At 51.3% G+C, this 15,296-nt stretch overlaps 3 protein-coding genes across 3 annotated transcripts; 2 read left to right on the forward strand and 1 right to left on the reverse strand.

Annotated features, from left to right (window-relative positions):
* Positions 1-65: 65 nt before the first annotated feature.
* On the reverse strand, positions 66-1,993 carry P170DRAFT_506035 (cytochrome P450; the record flags this gene model as incomplete). Its single annotated transcript, XM_024854344.1, has 10 exons — positions 66-301; positions 362-439; positions 491-592; positions 640-734; positions 781-1,089; positions 1,135-1,367; positions 1,414-1,460; positions 1,510-1,582; positions 1,632-1,801; positions 1,846-1,993. 10 exons carry the CDS (start codon positions 1,991-1,993, stop codon positions 66-68), a joined length of 1,491 nt encoding a protein of 496 aa, XP_024710739.1.
* Positions 1,994-2,559: 566 nt separating this feature from the next.
* On the forward strand, positions 2,560-4,510 carry P170DRAFT_506036 (flavin-containing monooxygenase; the record flags this gene model as incomplete). The annotated part of the gene is made up of 7 exons (XM_024854345.1): positions 2,560-2,725; positions 2,778-3,242; positions 3,314-3,378; positions 3,441-3,662; positions 3,743-4,068; positions 4,173-4,396; positions 4,449-4,510. 7 exons carry the CDS (start codon positions 2,560-2,562, stop codon positions 4,508-4,510), a joined length of 1,530 nt encoding a protein of 509 aa, XP_024710740.1.
* A 1,856-nt stretch (positions 4,511-6,366) lies between these two features.
* P170DRAFT_506037 (polyketide synthase) lies at positions 6,367-14,242 on the forward strand (the record flags this gene model as incomplete). The annotated part of the gene is made up of 20 exons (XM_024854346.1): positions 6,367-6,452; positions 6,503-6,908; positions 6,955-7,033; positions 7,084-7,136; positions 7,188-7,311; positions 7,370-7,482; positions 7,528-7,972; positions 8,026-8,442; positions 8,528-9,165; positions 9,219-10,400; positions 10,450-10,773; positions 10,825-10,921; positions 10,968-10,993; positions 11,045-11,911; positions 11,958-12,236; positions 12,292-12,366; positions 12,415-12,631; positions 12,687-12,810; positions 12,858-13,332; positions 13,394-14,242. 20 exons carry the CDS (start codon positions 6,367-6,369, stop codon positions 14,240-14,242), a joined length of 6,876 nt encoding a protein of 2,291 aa, XP_024710741.1.
* Positions 14,243-15,296: the final 1,054 nt, after the last annotated feature.

Here is a 15,296-nt window from a genome sequence, read left to right on the forward strand (position 1 = left end):
TCACAGCTATGTATCTATCACCGAACTGCTAACATCTACACATTCAGGTAGGAGATAAATAGTATCTACACCCTCCTCACCGACTTCGCAAAAATTGAATGAGCCATCTTAGTATTCAATTCCAGCTTCACCAATCCCTCCTGCCGCGGCGACTCGGGAAGCAGCGTGACGCTCTCGAACTCCTGACAAAGACGCGCGAGGAAATACTCCATCTGGAAGTTGGCAAATTGCTGACCCAAACATACTCGCGGGCCATGATTGAAGGGGACGAATTCCCATTTATTACTGGGTTCCCACGTTTCTATACATGCGTTAGTTCAATTCCCCGTAGAAGTGATGGAAGCAGGAGGGAGGAGGATACCCCATCGTTCTGGATTCCAGACAGACGCGTCGTTAACGCCGAGATCTTCACGCTGTTGAAGCGAGAGGAGTCCGTATACTGTGACAGGTCAGTCAGGTTTAGGATGAAGTGGTAGGAGAAGGGACATACAGATTTGGGTGCCTTTGAGCACGGCAATCGGAGATTTTCCATCCGGACCGCCTCCTCGAGGAAGTGTCATGTCCTGAACGGGGACTCGCGCATTGAATCCCACTGGCATTGGTTAGATTTGATCCCTGGATAGATGTAGAGGGACTCACAAGGATGATGAACTCGCAAGGTCTCTTTGATCACTGTTTTTGTATATTTCAACTTATGAAGATCAGACAGCACGGGAAGTCTCTCGAACCCAATACTACCACCAACGTTAGCGTATTCACAACACAAAACCAGAGACTTACTGCTCCTTCACCTCCCCCTTCATCTTCTCAAACACATACGGATGGCGCGCGATCTCATAGAACGCCCATGCCAGCGACGTTGTCGTAGGATCCTTCCCGGCCAGCAGAGTGGCAGTGACTGCGTTCTTGATATGCGCGCGCCGTTTCCCTTTGACGATCAAGTCATCAACCAGAGTCAACGAGTCCTTGGCTTTCTTGCCGCGAACGCTGCAGGCGTATGCCTTTGTCGCGAAATTATCGAGGTAGTTGTCGATAAAGGCGACGGCCTTCGGGGCGATCCATTCATCCTTTAGGTAGACACCAACCTTTCTAATAGGCATTAGCTGTGAAGCTAGAGAGTGAGGCGTACATTACCCGAGAAGCTGTCGGAAACTGGCGACTTTCAGCAAAGTGTCCATTGCGTTGCGGAAAGGCTGCTGGTCGGATGTCAACGAGTTGGTCGATTCGTCGCAGAAGACCTCCGTCACGACGTCTAGCTGGAGACGGTCGATTACGTCGAAGGCATCGACGCCGTCTTCTAGCAGTTTGAATGCATTTTGGATGTGTCGCTCGGTGACCTCGAAGTCGGATTGTCGGACGCGGTTCATCTGGGAGAGTTAGGGCTGGGATGTTTATACGTTCAGATAGACGTACGTGTGGACGGAGCAGCCCGGCTTCCTGTTTCCATTCCTCGCCATTGACTATTGGGTCAGTTTGGACTAAACCAGAGGAGACATAGAGAGAACATACGCGCGAAAATAGCATCACCAAGGATATGTTTGAAGATCTCGTGCTGTTCCTTCGACTTGGCGACTTCCCAGAACTGCAGCCATTAGATATTGTTCGCTGCATCCCAGGGTCTATCTACCCACCTGAGTATCTTGAATTGCCCTGATATTGGCCGGATCATCAGTCAACAACAGATTGGCGCCCAGCATATGCAGCTGCAGCGTGTGATTATTTTCTTCGAGCAGCCGTTTCGTCCAGTGATAAAAGCGATGCTTTCTCAGCTCTCTAAACATCTGAATCACATAGTTCAAGCCTTTCCAAGTCAGTAACGCCACCGAAGCAAACAGAAAGACAAACCCAAGGTATTAGAAGGCAGAATAGCCGGTGGACCAGCGCCGACGGCGTTGTATCTCTTCTGCCGCGGATTGACCGAAAGGACATGAAAGACCACAACGCCGACGAGAGCGACGCCGAAAAGAGCGATGGGAGATGTAAAGACGCCCATTTTGACTGTCACTGTTCCTGTCAAAGTCAACTCTCGATATGATTCCCAAATATAAGCAGAAGCAGGACCCCCCCTCGCCTTCTCACTTTCCAGCAGACCCTCCCTCATTCGTCGAGAAGCTTCCTCTCCACATGGCACTTCATCCCTGCTTTTGCACTCCTCCATTTCCCCTATTTCCGGCCACGGGGTCTCGACTTCGTCAGTGGAAAGTTTGTGTCAGCTTGGCTCGCCCAATCATCGTCGGGTCGATGTTGCTGATGGCCTGATCGGTCTCGTATCTTTGTCTGATGGTAGTGGATCTTGGTCTGAATGTCAGGTGAGATAAGATGCATCCATGTATCCTGCAGGTACGATTTAAGTGTCAGTATTGAATATCGTACCAGATGATTTCGAGGCTCTCGGCCTACTTGACCTGTTTAGCTTCACCTGTCAGCTCTTGGCTGAGCATTGTTCCGATCATTCTGCTCCAGATTGGAAGATTGATTTGTCGATGGTTTGAGCTCTTCCAGTCGACTCAATCTCTATACAGGTCTATTCAACACCGAAAGAACTCCCACACCACGACAATGGCTGAGAAATCCCAACTCCTCCCCTTCCGACAAGTCGTCATTATCGGCGCCGGCTTTGGCGGCCTCGCGATGGCCTGTGATCTGAAGCGCAAGTTGAAGTTCCACGATTTTGTCATCTACGAGCGCAATCCCGGGCTGGGAGGAACATGGTATGATAACAATTGTAATCCCCACCTATATCCCATCTCGATGGATAAACACTGACTAGAATGCAGATCCCGGTGCAGTACGTCTGTCCAGCTCTAAACACTTGCGCGATATCAACTCACGCAATAACAACCAGGCAGCAGATATCCCCGGCTCGGTATACCAGCTGTCCTTCGCACCGGAGCCCAACTTCACGCACGTCTTCCCCGACCGCGCGCAGCTGCACACCTACATGCTGGATGTGGCGCAGCGATTCCACATCCTTCCCTATCTGCAGTGCAATATCGCCTGGGTGGGAAGCACCTGGCTGGACGAGCGTAAGTGCTGGAGCGTCGAGCTGCAAAACACGCAGACGGAGGAACGGTATGTCCAGGAATGCGCGGTCCTGATCAGCGCCGTCGGCCACATGGTGGATCCCAAGCGGTTCGAAGTCCCGGGAATGGAGACCTTCAAGGGACAGATCATTCATTCGAGTAAATGGACGGACGGGGTGGATTTGAAGGGGAAGAATGTGGCTGTGTTGGGGAATGGAAGTGCGTTTCCCCATTCTCCTTTCTATATTTCCCTTTTCTCTGGACTGAAGGGTGAAGACTAACGAGACCAGGCACGGCCGTTCAAATCGTCCCTGCCATCCTAGATGACGTGAAGCAATGCACGCAGATCCAACGAGTACAGCCTATTTCTCATCCTCTAACTATGAATGCAGACAGTGAAGCTAAACAGAAATGCAGTCCCCCCAATGGATCCTCAACCGCCCCAACCCATACGTCCCCTCGAGCCTGCGCAAATGCCTTGCTCTCTTCCCCATCCTCTTCGTCCTGCTCCAGCACTGTGGCTTCGCCCTCGCAGAGCTCTTCTACCCCCTCCTGGGCCGACGAATCCCTCGCTTGAGCAAATCGCATCTCCGAGCCTGCGGAGTCCCCGAGAAATACCACTCCCTGCTCACACCCTCCGTTCGTTCCCCCATCCATCCATCAATCCCTCTATCCACCCACCTACCAAGCCCTAACTACTAACCCGACATAAATAAAAGTACGAACCCGGCTGCAAACGCCTCGTCTTCGCCTCCTCCTACCTGCAAAGCCTCTCCAACCCAAAACTGCACCTCCAGCAGGACGAGATCACCGCCCTCACGGACTCCAGTGTCGTGCTGAGATCAGGCACCCCCGTGCCCTGCGACGTGCTGATTCTCGCGCACGGGTTCGAGTCCGACACATTCCGGTTCCCGGTGAGAGGTCGCGAGGGCCGTACGACAGCACAGCACTGGGACGAGGCGGGAGGACCGAGCTGCTACAGGGGGTGCGCGATGCATGGGTTTCCGAATTTCTTCATGATACGGGGGCCGAATATGGCATCTGGGTGGGTATTTCTTCTTTCTTCTCCTGTCTCCTCTCTTCTTTCTGGGTTGAGTTTCGTTGGTTTCGTTGGTTTGGTTGGTTGGTTGGCCTAATGTGAGAGTGAAGGCATAACTCGGTTATCTACTACATCGAAGCGACGGTCTCGTTGATCCTGAAGATCGCCACGCCGCTGATTGAAGGGCGGTTGCGCAGCGTGGAGATCAAGTCGGAGGTGGAGAAGTCGTATGTGGCGAGTGTGCAGGAGGCGTGTAGGAAGGGCGTTTGGGGACGCGGCTGCTCGACGTATTATGTGGATGGGACTGGGTGGAATCATACAATTTATCCGTGGAGTGAGTTTTCTCTTGCGTTTTTATTAATTGGGTTTGGCTGATTGATATATAGCGAGTTATTGGTTGTGGTTTCATCGGTTTGAGAGGGTTGGGGACTGGATTTGTGAGAATTGATCTGTTATTTATCTTGGTTTGATTGTGAGGACATGGGATAGGGATATATTACGGCCTGAAGTATATACTTAACAGAGTTGAATAGAAAGAGAAGAATGACCGGTTCCCGTTCCCTCCAATCCTGGCTGTGGGAGCGTTGACCTCTCGTTTCAATTCTCGCTGCACTCGATATGCATCTTGGAGACACCAATCAGCCATTCTCTGGGCGATCATCACCAGCTTTCTTGGCTGAGGACGACAATTGCCCCGAGTCCAACCGCATCGACCAATCTGCGACCACCGAGGCTGCATCAAACGGCTATGCAGCTTGTTCAACATCATCTCTCGAGCTGCAGAGAATTGGTTACACTCACAGGAGGCCTCACGAGAAACGGCAGCATCAATAGGAATTAGATTTCCGATCCCCGGGTGACCCAAATCCTTCTGGACGGGAGTTCTGCAGAACGCCGTTCTGTCTGGATCGACAGTCAGCTTGGATCCTGTTAGCTGCAATCAGATCGTATTGCAAAATACCGTGATACAAACCCCGGATCCGTCGTAACTTACGAAGTACGACACTTACGATCGTGAAATTTGCAATTCACGCTCTCAATGGAACCGAGCCCTAACAAGTTGCAGCCAACCAGGCCTCACTGGAGCGTTTCTGGCAGGAAAGGCGAGAGAAACATGCTCTCATGCAGACTCCACGTGAGATAGGCTGACCAGTGCCATGCGCAGTATACCTTGCAACTATAGACTGATGCATGGATCGTGTGGTTGCAGGGGCTGAAAGTCCGAAAAAAGCGTACATCTGCACATCAAACAAGGATGGCACTTTGTAGCGAGATGGCAAAACAATAGACACGGCAATATAGCAGGTTTCAAACCTGGCAAAATCCCTCGAGAATAAAGTTGGTTGTTGGCGGCAAAAGATCCGTAGGTGGGGCTGCTATCTCTTTCGGTAGGAGACTTACCCATGGGACTATACAATGCCAGTCCGACTGGTTGGCTGCGTCATATTGCGCAAGAGGGTTGGTCGAGCAGGACACCACGAATAAATGTATACGCTTGTACGCAGGACGATTGGTCTGCTGCAACGCGCAAGCAAGGCTATCGTCCAAATCTTACCTGAAACCACCCGAGGTCAGCAGAAAATCACAATGCAAGTATCCAAGAATGCAGGATGTGACGTCTCATTTAGTCCGTTTGGCTGAACCTCCACGCTGGGGGCTGAACTCAATCCCCTGATCCTTGTTCCATGCGGAGTAGGCATCATAATGCTCGTAGCTACTACTGATAGATCCAACGCCAATGTGTCATCTCTGACCCTCCACATCCTGTCTCCGTATCAATTCCCACAGTAAGATGGCATGGGCAAATAATCATCGCCATCAAGACAAAGGTGCAGCAATTGAAGGCCAAGTTGTTGTCGTGAAGTGCGGGAAAGTGGATGATAACCCCGGTCTTTCACGAGATACGTTATTTCGTATCTGTCAGAACTAGAAGACATCTGGTGGGGTGGTGGGGTACATTGTGCACCGCTAATAGTATATCGAAACGAGATCCGAATGGCTCGCGTACGTTGCCTCAGTAAGACGGAATTAGTAGGCTAGATGGGCCGGGAGGCTGGGCTTGGTTTGACCTGGAAGATAGCACTGGGGACATAGTGAGATCTGTATGTTGGCCTGATATCAATGGCCGGTGATAGGTTACGGCTGAGATCCGACGGTGTCAAGTGGAGTGTAAGCGCCGGTACTTCTGCCTGGTTGCGACAGCCATCGTATATAAACTGCTCCAGATCGACCCGGTCCGGACCTAGCTGGATCTTGTCAAATCTGGAGCTTACAATAGACCTATAGGATTTATCGACGAACATTATGGGTCACGAAATAAACGGTAGCACCAATGGAGATGGACTTACTAACGGCCATTCGAACAGATATACGAATGGTCATGCAGATGGGTGCGAGGCATTCAACACCCCTCTAAAGACCTTCACTGACAAGCCATCAGACACGACGCACCACGAAAGCAAACCTCAACGCTCCCTCCCCCGATCGCCATCATTGGCATGGGAATGCGTCTACCCGGCGGATGCAATGACACCGAGTCGTTCTGGGATCTTCTCATGAACAAGAAGGAGGGCATGATCCCAGTTCCACCTAACCGATGGAACGAAGATGGATTCTATAATCCCTCCGGAAGGCCGGGTACTATCCGCAGCAAAGAAGGCAACTTTCTCCAACAGGATCCTACTGTCTTTGACGCAGGGTTCTTTTCTATGACGGCGTCGCAAGTCGAACAGGTAGATCCACAGCAAAGAATCCTGCTGGAAACAGTTTATGAGTCGCTGGAGAATGCAGGAGAAGGAGATATCAGAGGAAGGAATATCGGAGTGTATGTGGGGACTTTTGCAGAGGTACGCTCATTGAATAAAGCGAAGGGGATCTTGCTAAGGGATACAGGACTGGATTGAAATGCATGCGAAAGACTCGGAGCCACATGTTTTCTTAGCTCTCACGGGACACTTGGATTTGATGACGAGTAAGTATTTAGAGACGGTCCGGAAGAGATGCCTGATCTAAACATGATAGGTAATCGTGTATCCTATGAGGTTTTTGGAAAGGAGGGCATGATTATTGGATCTGTGAGAGCCCTATTTAGCTCTTCAGTAGGATATTAAGCTGACATGGTCAAGGTGAAATCCAACATTGGTCACTCTGAGTCCGCGAGTGCCAACTCAGCGATCATCAAAGCGATCCTGTCACTGGAGCATTTGACCATCCCACCCAATGTCAATTTTGAATCGCCAAATTCTAAGAGTATGTGGACCGATAGATACCTCTAGCTCTCGTTCTTTCGAGTTAATGAAATCGTTAGTTCCACGGGAAGAAGGAAAGCTCACAATCCCTCTCGAGGCTATGAAGTGGCCAGCCGGTCGCCACGAGAGAGTCAGCGTCAATTCATTCGGTATCGGAGGGTCCAACGGTCATGTAAGACATGCTTCCCAAATTAGGCTTTCTCAACTGACATCTCAGGTAATCGTGGACTCGGCTGCATCCTTCGGGATAAAGCAAGGGAGCAACGTCGCAGAGGCCGATGCCCCGAGACTCGGCCTGCTCCTTTTCTCCGCAAAGAGTGATGTTTCTCTCCAGGGTTCCGTCGAGAAGCACTCAAAGTATATAGAAAGACACGGGCCATCTCGTCTTCAAGACCTGGCCTACACTCTTGCCACTCGAAGACAACACCATGGCTACCGCACATTCGCCGTGTCTGACGGAGTCGAGCCCTTGCTGACACAGCGGACTGTCAAGGCAAAGAATACTGCGAAGTCCCTTGTCTTCGTCTTCACGGGCCAAGGTGCTCAGTGGCCCCAGATGGGGAAGAAGCTATTTCAAGATTTCCCTGCTGCTCGCGAGGACTTTCAGGACATTGATCATATTCTGTCACAATGCCATACTCCTCCGTCTTGGAGCATCCTAGGTAAGGCGCTATGTTCTGGTAGCTCTTAAGAACAGCCAGTAACGAGTGGACAGATGAGCTTTCCAAGCCAAAGCTGAAGAGCCAGATTCCCAAGGCCGAATTTTCCCAGCCACTCTGCACCGCAATTCAGATCGCTCTTGTCAACCTGCTCCGCAACTGGGGAGCTAGTCCGGCTGCTGTCGTCGGCCACTCTAGTGGAGAGATCGCCGCCGCATATGCAACTGGTGCCATCACGAAAAAGGACGCGCTGCTGGCAGCGTATTTCAGGGGTCTGGCCACACGAGAGAAGTTGACTGATGGTGCAATGGCCGTCGTGGGACTTGGAGTCGAGAAATTGCGAGCGTCTCTAATTGATGGCATCGTGATCGGGTGTGAGAACAGTCCGAGTAGCACAACGACGTCCGGTGATCGTGAAGTACTGGCGACGTTTATCGAGAATCTGCAGAAGAAGTATCCAGATGTGTTTGTTCGTCAGCTTCATGTTGACAACGCCTACCACTCACGCAAGTCTCTTCTCATTGCCTTCATCATGTAGTTGATGCTAACACTTCACAGACCACATGAAGGCATATGGTGCTGCCTATGAGCAGTCAATTGCTGAGATTTGCACAAGCAAGAAGCCCAATATTCCGTTTTTCTCGACAGTAACCGGAACAGTTCTTGACTCCGCCGACGCTTTCACAGCATCCTACTGGCGAAATAATTTGGAAAACCCTGTCCTCTTTGATACTGCGGTACGTAATATCATTAATGCCAATCTCCAGAATCCCGTCTTCCTTGAAGTTGGACCCCATTCAGCACTCGCAGGCCCACTGAGACAGACGTTCCAAGCTGAGGGAGCCTCTCTCACGTACATGTCAACCCTGCAACGTGGCAGGGATGACACCGAGTCCATCTATAATGTCATTGGGAGCCTCTGGGTGAACAATGTTTCTGTGAACCTAGAAGCTCTAAATCCCGTTGGTTCCGTTCTCACAGATCTGCCGACCTACTCGTGGGATCACTCCGTGAAGTACTGGGAGGAGAGTCGGATCTCGAAGGAGTGGAGAGAGCGAAAGTTCCTTCCCCACGAAACCCTTGGCGTTCGCCTCGGAGGCAGTAGCCATCTCGAGCCAACATGGCGCAGCCTGTTGAGGCTCGACGAAGTTGGATGGGTCCGAGATCATCAAGTTGGTACTAATATTGTCTTTCCCGTGAGTGTCTTCCTTCGTGCACACACCTCTAATGCAACTCTAATAGTAGACAGGGCGCCGGCTATGTTTGCATGGCCGGTGAAGCCATCCGCCAGCTGACCGGAAGGTCTGACTATTCCGTGCGAGGCTTCTCAATCCGCACAGCCATGATTGTCAGTGAATCTAAATCAAACGACGTGGTGACCACATTCAAAAAGGGCAAGCTCACTACCACGACGGATTCTGACTGGTGGGACTTCCGCATCACGTCATTCAACGGTTCCACCTGGAGTGAGCATTGCTCTGGCCAGGCGAAAGCTGGACCTATTCACCCAAGCGAGGGCCGGAAGGTCTCTCAGCCAGACTTCCTCAGGAAGATTGCCGCTAGTCGCTGGTATGATACCATGCAAAATATCGGTTTCACATATGGTCCAGCTTTCCAGGGTCTGAGAGAGATTTCAGCAGATCCCACGGGTAATGAGGCAGTCGCTATCATCGAAAACGCACACCTTGATACGGAGTCATTCTATGAACTCCATCCTTGCACACTTGATAAGCTTATGCAATTGATGACAGTGGCCCAGCACGAGGGAAAACCGTCGCTCTTCAAGCAACTGAGTATGCCCACATACATTGATGAGATCTACATCTCCGGCGGGATGAAGGAGCTGAGAGCAACCGCTTCATCTTACAAGGACTTTATGGATGCATGGTCCGGTGACGAAGTTGCCACCGTTGATGGCAAGATAGTGTTTGAGATGAAAGGCTTGAGAGTGACTGGCCTAGGCAACAGCACGGACGTCGAAGAGAAGCCCAAGAATGCCGTTCAACTCGTGTGGAAGCCTGATATCAACTTTTTGAATGCAAAAGATCTCATTCGTGCCCCCTTGGATCTCAGAACCTACCTGATCGCGCTGGAGAAATACTTTTTCCTGCTGGCAACGGATACAGTGAAGGCTATCGAGCCCATAGAAACTCAGGAAAGCCATCTCATTAAATTCCGAACTTGGCTAAATACCTTCGTCGAGTTTACAGGGAAGGGAGAGAATAAAATTCTTCCTGAAGGTAAAGAGCTCGCCACATTAAGTGAGCAGAACCGCCTGTCTCTCGTCCAGTCCATGACGGAGGAGTTTGATGCTGGCCCGGTTCACTGGGTAGCAACTGCCATTCGACGTGTCCACGAGAGCGCTCAGGCCAGATATGAGGGCTCTGTAGACACGTTGGAGCTTCTTATGGAGGGAGGTGCCTTGACGCAGGTAAGTCGGGATAGAATAATGAAACAAATTGCGCAAGCTGACTGTCTAGATTTACGCATTCTTTGATCTATGCTGGGATTATTCGCCATTGCTGCAGAGTCTGGGTCACAACAAGCCCACCTTGAGAGTACTAGAGATCGGAGCTGGCACCGGCGGCACGACAACCAATTTGCTTTCGGGGCTGCAATCCGAATTCGGAGAGAGACTCTACTCCAAGTATAGCTATACTGACATCTCTTCCGGATTCTTTGTGGCGGCGAAGGAGCGCTTCAAGGATCACCCTAATATCGAATTCTCTGTTCTGGACATCAGCAAGAATCCCCTGGAGCAAGGGTTCGAAGAAGGATCCTATGACCTGATTCTGGCGGCCAACGTGAGTTTTCCAATGTCCTCTATCGTAAGTTCGGGCTTTTGACAGGGTCAGGTCATCCACGCAACCGCTTCACTGCAGGAAAGCCTGAGAAACGTGAGGAGGTTACTTCACCCGAAGGGTCGATTCCTCCTTCAGGAGCTGGACATACGTGAGTGAACCCTCCATCTAAACAACATAGCTAACGGTCTGATCAGAAGCAAAATGGATGAGCTTTATCATGGTACGAAATAACATCCCTCCACTAGACGATTTGAATTGTTGACATATACAGGGTGGTTTCCCCGGATGGTGGCTTGGAGATGAAGACAATCGTCTCGAGGCACCGTTTGTGTCGCCTGAAAGATGGAATCAGGAGCTGCGCGAGGCCGGCTTCACAGGTGTCGATGCTCTTGCCTACGACAACGAGCTTCCGTATCAAGTCACAGCCAGCATGCTATCCTCCGTCGCTCAACCAGAACCCGAGAAAACGCGGATCACGTTGCTATACCGAGAAGAAGTAAACCCATCGGTTGAATCCTACAAACGTGCTTTTGAAAGTTCTGGTCACCCCACAGATATGCGCTCATTGAAGGAGGACTTGCCATCCAAGCAAGACATCATCTCATTGCTGGATCTGGAGGCACCATTTTTTGACAATATTGATCAGCGTGACCTCGAGCGAGTGATCCAGTTCTCCTCCAATCTTGAGTCCGCAAACTTGCTATGGCTGACCTGCCCAATTCAAATGGACGCCAAAGACCCTCGGTACGCGCAGGTCCTTGGCTTTGCACGGACCTTGCGATCGGAGAAGCAGGCCAGTTTTACTACCTTTGAAATAGATGATTTCCTGGATCCTGTCGCAACTGAAAAGGAAGTCCAGGTATATGAGCAGATATTTCGACCAGACAATGATCCTCAGTTGGATCCGGATTATGAGTTCGCCTTGCATGAGGGCACCGTTTACTCTTCCAGGTACCACTGGGTCTCTGTTCGAGATGAACTTGCGTCCGCGGCCGATCAGGTTGTCGACAAAGTCCTCAAGATTGGCCAGAAGGGCATGATTGATAGCTTGCAATGGGAGAAGAACAACGACGCGTCAAGGTCACTTAAAGGGCAAGAAGTTGTTGTTCGGCCTCACACGGTGGGTGTTAACTTTAGAGTAAGTCCGTCCTTTCTGGTTCTAAGTGTCAGTCTGACGGTCGCAGGATGTCCTTCAAACTCAAGGTCTTATTGATGGAGATGATCTAGGAGGCGAATGTTCTGGTATCGTTGAGGCCGTCGGCCCTGATGTTACAGATTTCACCCCCGGTGATCGGATCTTCATGATGGTACCTTACTGCTTCTCGAACCGCGTCATCACCACTGCGGATCTCTTGGCTAAGATCCCCGATGGCCTGAGCTTGGAAGAAGCCGCAACAATGCTAATCACATTCATTACTGTGATATACGGCTTGCTTCATTTGCGTCACCTAGAAAAGGGCGATGTAGGTTCCATACACGAGTCACTGAATGGGTTTGCGGCTACTAAATTTACTGCAGACCGTTCTGATTCACTCCGCGGCCGGGGGTGTGGGTGTATCAGCCATCCAAATTGCGCAGATGGTCGGAGCAAAGGTAAGACACAATTGACGAATACACGCAGCATCACTTACATTCTCCCAGATATTCGCTACCGTTGGTAGCCAAGAGAAAGTGAATTTCCTCGTCAACAACTTTGGCTTGCCTCAATCTCAGATTTTCGACTCGCATAGCAACTCTTTCCTCCCTTCTGTCCTCGAGGCAACAGGTGGACGCGGAGTAGATGTTGCATTAAACTCTCTTGCGGGCGAGTATTTGCATGACACTTGGAAATGCATTGCTCCGTTCGGTACCATGATCGGTGAGTATAGAAGCTATGAACGAAGCCATGCTCTCCCACTGACCGCGCTTTCTAGAAATCGGCAAGCGTGATTTCTATGGCCATGCAAAGTTAGACATGATGCAATTTACCGAAAACAGGACGTTCATCGGCCTTGATGCTCGTCACTTGGAAGCGGAGCGTCCAGCACTTTGCGGAAGGTGAGACTAATTATCGGGATCGTTGGTACATTCGCTAAGTTTGACAGAATTCTGCGAGAGTGCGCCAAGTATTTCGAGCAAAGCCATATTCAGCCCATCCGACCTCTCGAAACATTCGCGGCCAGTGAGGTCGGTGATGCGTTCCGATTTATGCAGAGAGGAACCCACATTGGCAAGCTTACAGTTCGCATGCCGCATGATCTTAAAGACCTTCCCTGCGCTGCCCGTCATCCAGATCTACCGCTGCATGAAGACGCAAGTTACTTGCTTGTCGGGGGTCTTGGTGGCGTTGGGCGATCAATCGCCTCTTGGCTCGCCGAAAGCGGTGCCAAACATATTGTCTTCCTTTCTCGGTCGGGAAGATCCGAGAAGACCGAACATTTCATTCAAGAATTGGAAGTTCTGGGATGCCGAGTACAGGTTTTCAAAGGCTCGGTGGCTAATTTTGACGATGTACAACAAGTGGCAACCAAGGCGGAGAAGCCCATTCGCGGTGTTATACAGCTGTCAATGGCTTTGCAGGTAAGATTTGCTTTATATCCCCTAGACGAAGTTGCCAACCTCTAACACTTGACCAATACAGGACCGGGCGATTGAAACAATGACACACGACGATTGGAAGGCCGCAATTCTCCCGAAGGTTGATGGTACTTGGAATCTGCACCATGCACTAAAGAACCTCGACTTCCTGGTGCTATTTAGTTCCGTCAGTGGACTGATGGGTCAGTTCGGCCAAGCTAATTATGCCGCTGCCAACACATTTCTGGATGCGTTTGTGCAGTATCGGCATTCTCTCGGCCTTGCGGCCTCTGTCATTGACCTAGGCGTCATGGAAGACGTTAGTTTTGTCTCCGAGTCATCCAACCTGATCGAGTACTTCAAATTTTTGTCGGCAAACCTGCTAACGGAGGAAGACCTGGTGGAGGCCGTTCGGCTCGCGATTGCTAGATCGCAGCCCAGTCAAGCAGTCAACGCCTTCACCAATCCCAGCGAGATCTCTGTGGGTGTCGCTTCCTACATGCCCTTGGCGGACCCCAACAACCGGATTATCTGGAAGAGAGACCGCCGTTTCTCGGTGTATCGAAACCTGGAAACCACATCGGATGCATCTTTGGCCACAAACGAGGGGCTGAAATCGTTCCTCTTGCAAATCACCTCGAGAGGGGTCAGTGGTCTCGGAGACGACACGGGTGAATATTTAGCCAAGGAGATCGGAAAGACCTTATACGGGTTCATGATGCAGAGTGCCGACGACATGGACTTGGAGCAGCCTCTTGCCACACTGGGTCTGGACAGTTTGGTTGGGATTGAGTTGAGAAACTGGTGCCGACAACAGCTGGGATTGGAAGTTAGTATTCTGGAGATCATGCAGAGCACACTCCAAGACATGGGCAAGAGGGCGGTGGATTCTTTGGTCGCGAGACACAGTTAGACAGACGGTCCACAGATGAATCGTGGGCGGCTTTGTTGAATAGAATTCTGGATTTGAACCTTATCGTCCATGCGTTTTCGCCTGCCACCTAAGGAGACCGAGGTGTCACAAGATAGACCATCTAGAAGACGAGAAGTCCGTGTTGATGCCCAGACAAGGGCTTGAGACAGTGATGCGGAATGACTCTTTTTTTCTTTTTCCTTTCTTCTCTGGCCGAGACCAACGTGACACGATCCAGCCTGAGGCAAATGCTCCGACGCACTGTGATTGGTCCACGACCTCGCGTCCGCCTGTCAGGTGACTTGGCAATCCACGGCGACCAGCGAGCTCAAGACTCAAGACTCGGGGAATTCAATGGATGTGGCGGTGCTGCTGAAAACGAAGCGTCCGAGATGGCCAAATGACAAGGAGACAAGACGGCGAGTCGAACTGATGATCGCGAAATGCCAACGCTCCGTATCGCCCACTAGTCAGTGCGGTTGCCGTCGTGGGTCTCGGTCCGCTGATCCACTGACACCCACTTGGCGGTATGAGCGAGGGCCAGCTGGGATAGACTTCCACGAGGGAGAAGCAACCGAGGCTCACACGGATGAAAAGCTCGACGAGCGGAGACAGAGACAGAGCGACAGAGGAGAGAAGAGGAGAAAGCAGAGCGGCTCAGGGCGGCAAGCGACGCCAAGTCGGGGGGACTAGCGTAGTCAGCAGCGTCCACGTCCAACTCAAAGCCAAACCCTTCGCTTTCTGGCTGTTATTTGTTGGCTCCTGAGGATTCCGGGGCCCAAGAGAGTCAGCCGACTCGGCGACTCTGCGGACCAGCCCAACAGTTTTGACTTTGGGTGGCTACATCCCCGAATTCCCCTGGGCAAGGTCTCGGTTCTGGGGAAAGCGACAAGCTGCTCCGTTACTCAACGATCACGTCCGGCGCACGAGCATCGTTTGTGCCGAGACGCTGGGCTTCTTCTAGTCTGGTCTGGCGAGCTCTCAGGTTTCCCCGCGACTAGGAGCCTGGCCTCTCGATTTAATTAGTTCCAGCCCGTCGCCGTCCGTGTCGTCT

Source organism: Aspergillus steynii (genome assembly GCF_002849105.1).
Source record: "Aspergillus steynii IBT 23096 chromosome Unknown P170scaffold_1, whole genome shotgun sequence".
NCBI classification, from domain to species: Eukaryota; Fungi; Ascomycota; class Eurotiomycetes; order Eurotiales; family Aspergillaceae; genus Aspergillus; species Aspergillus steynii.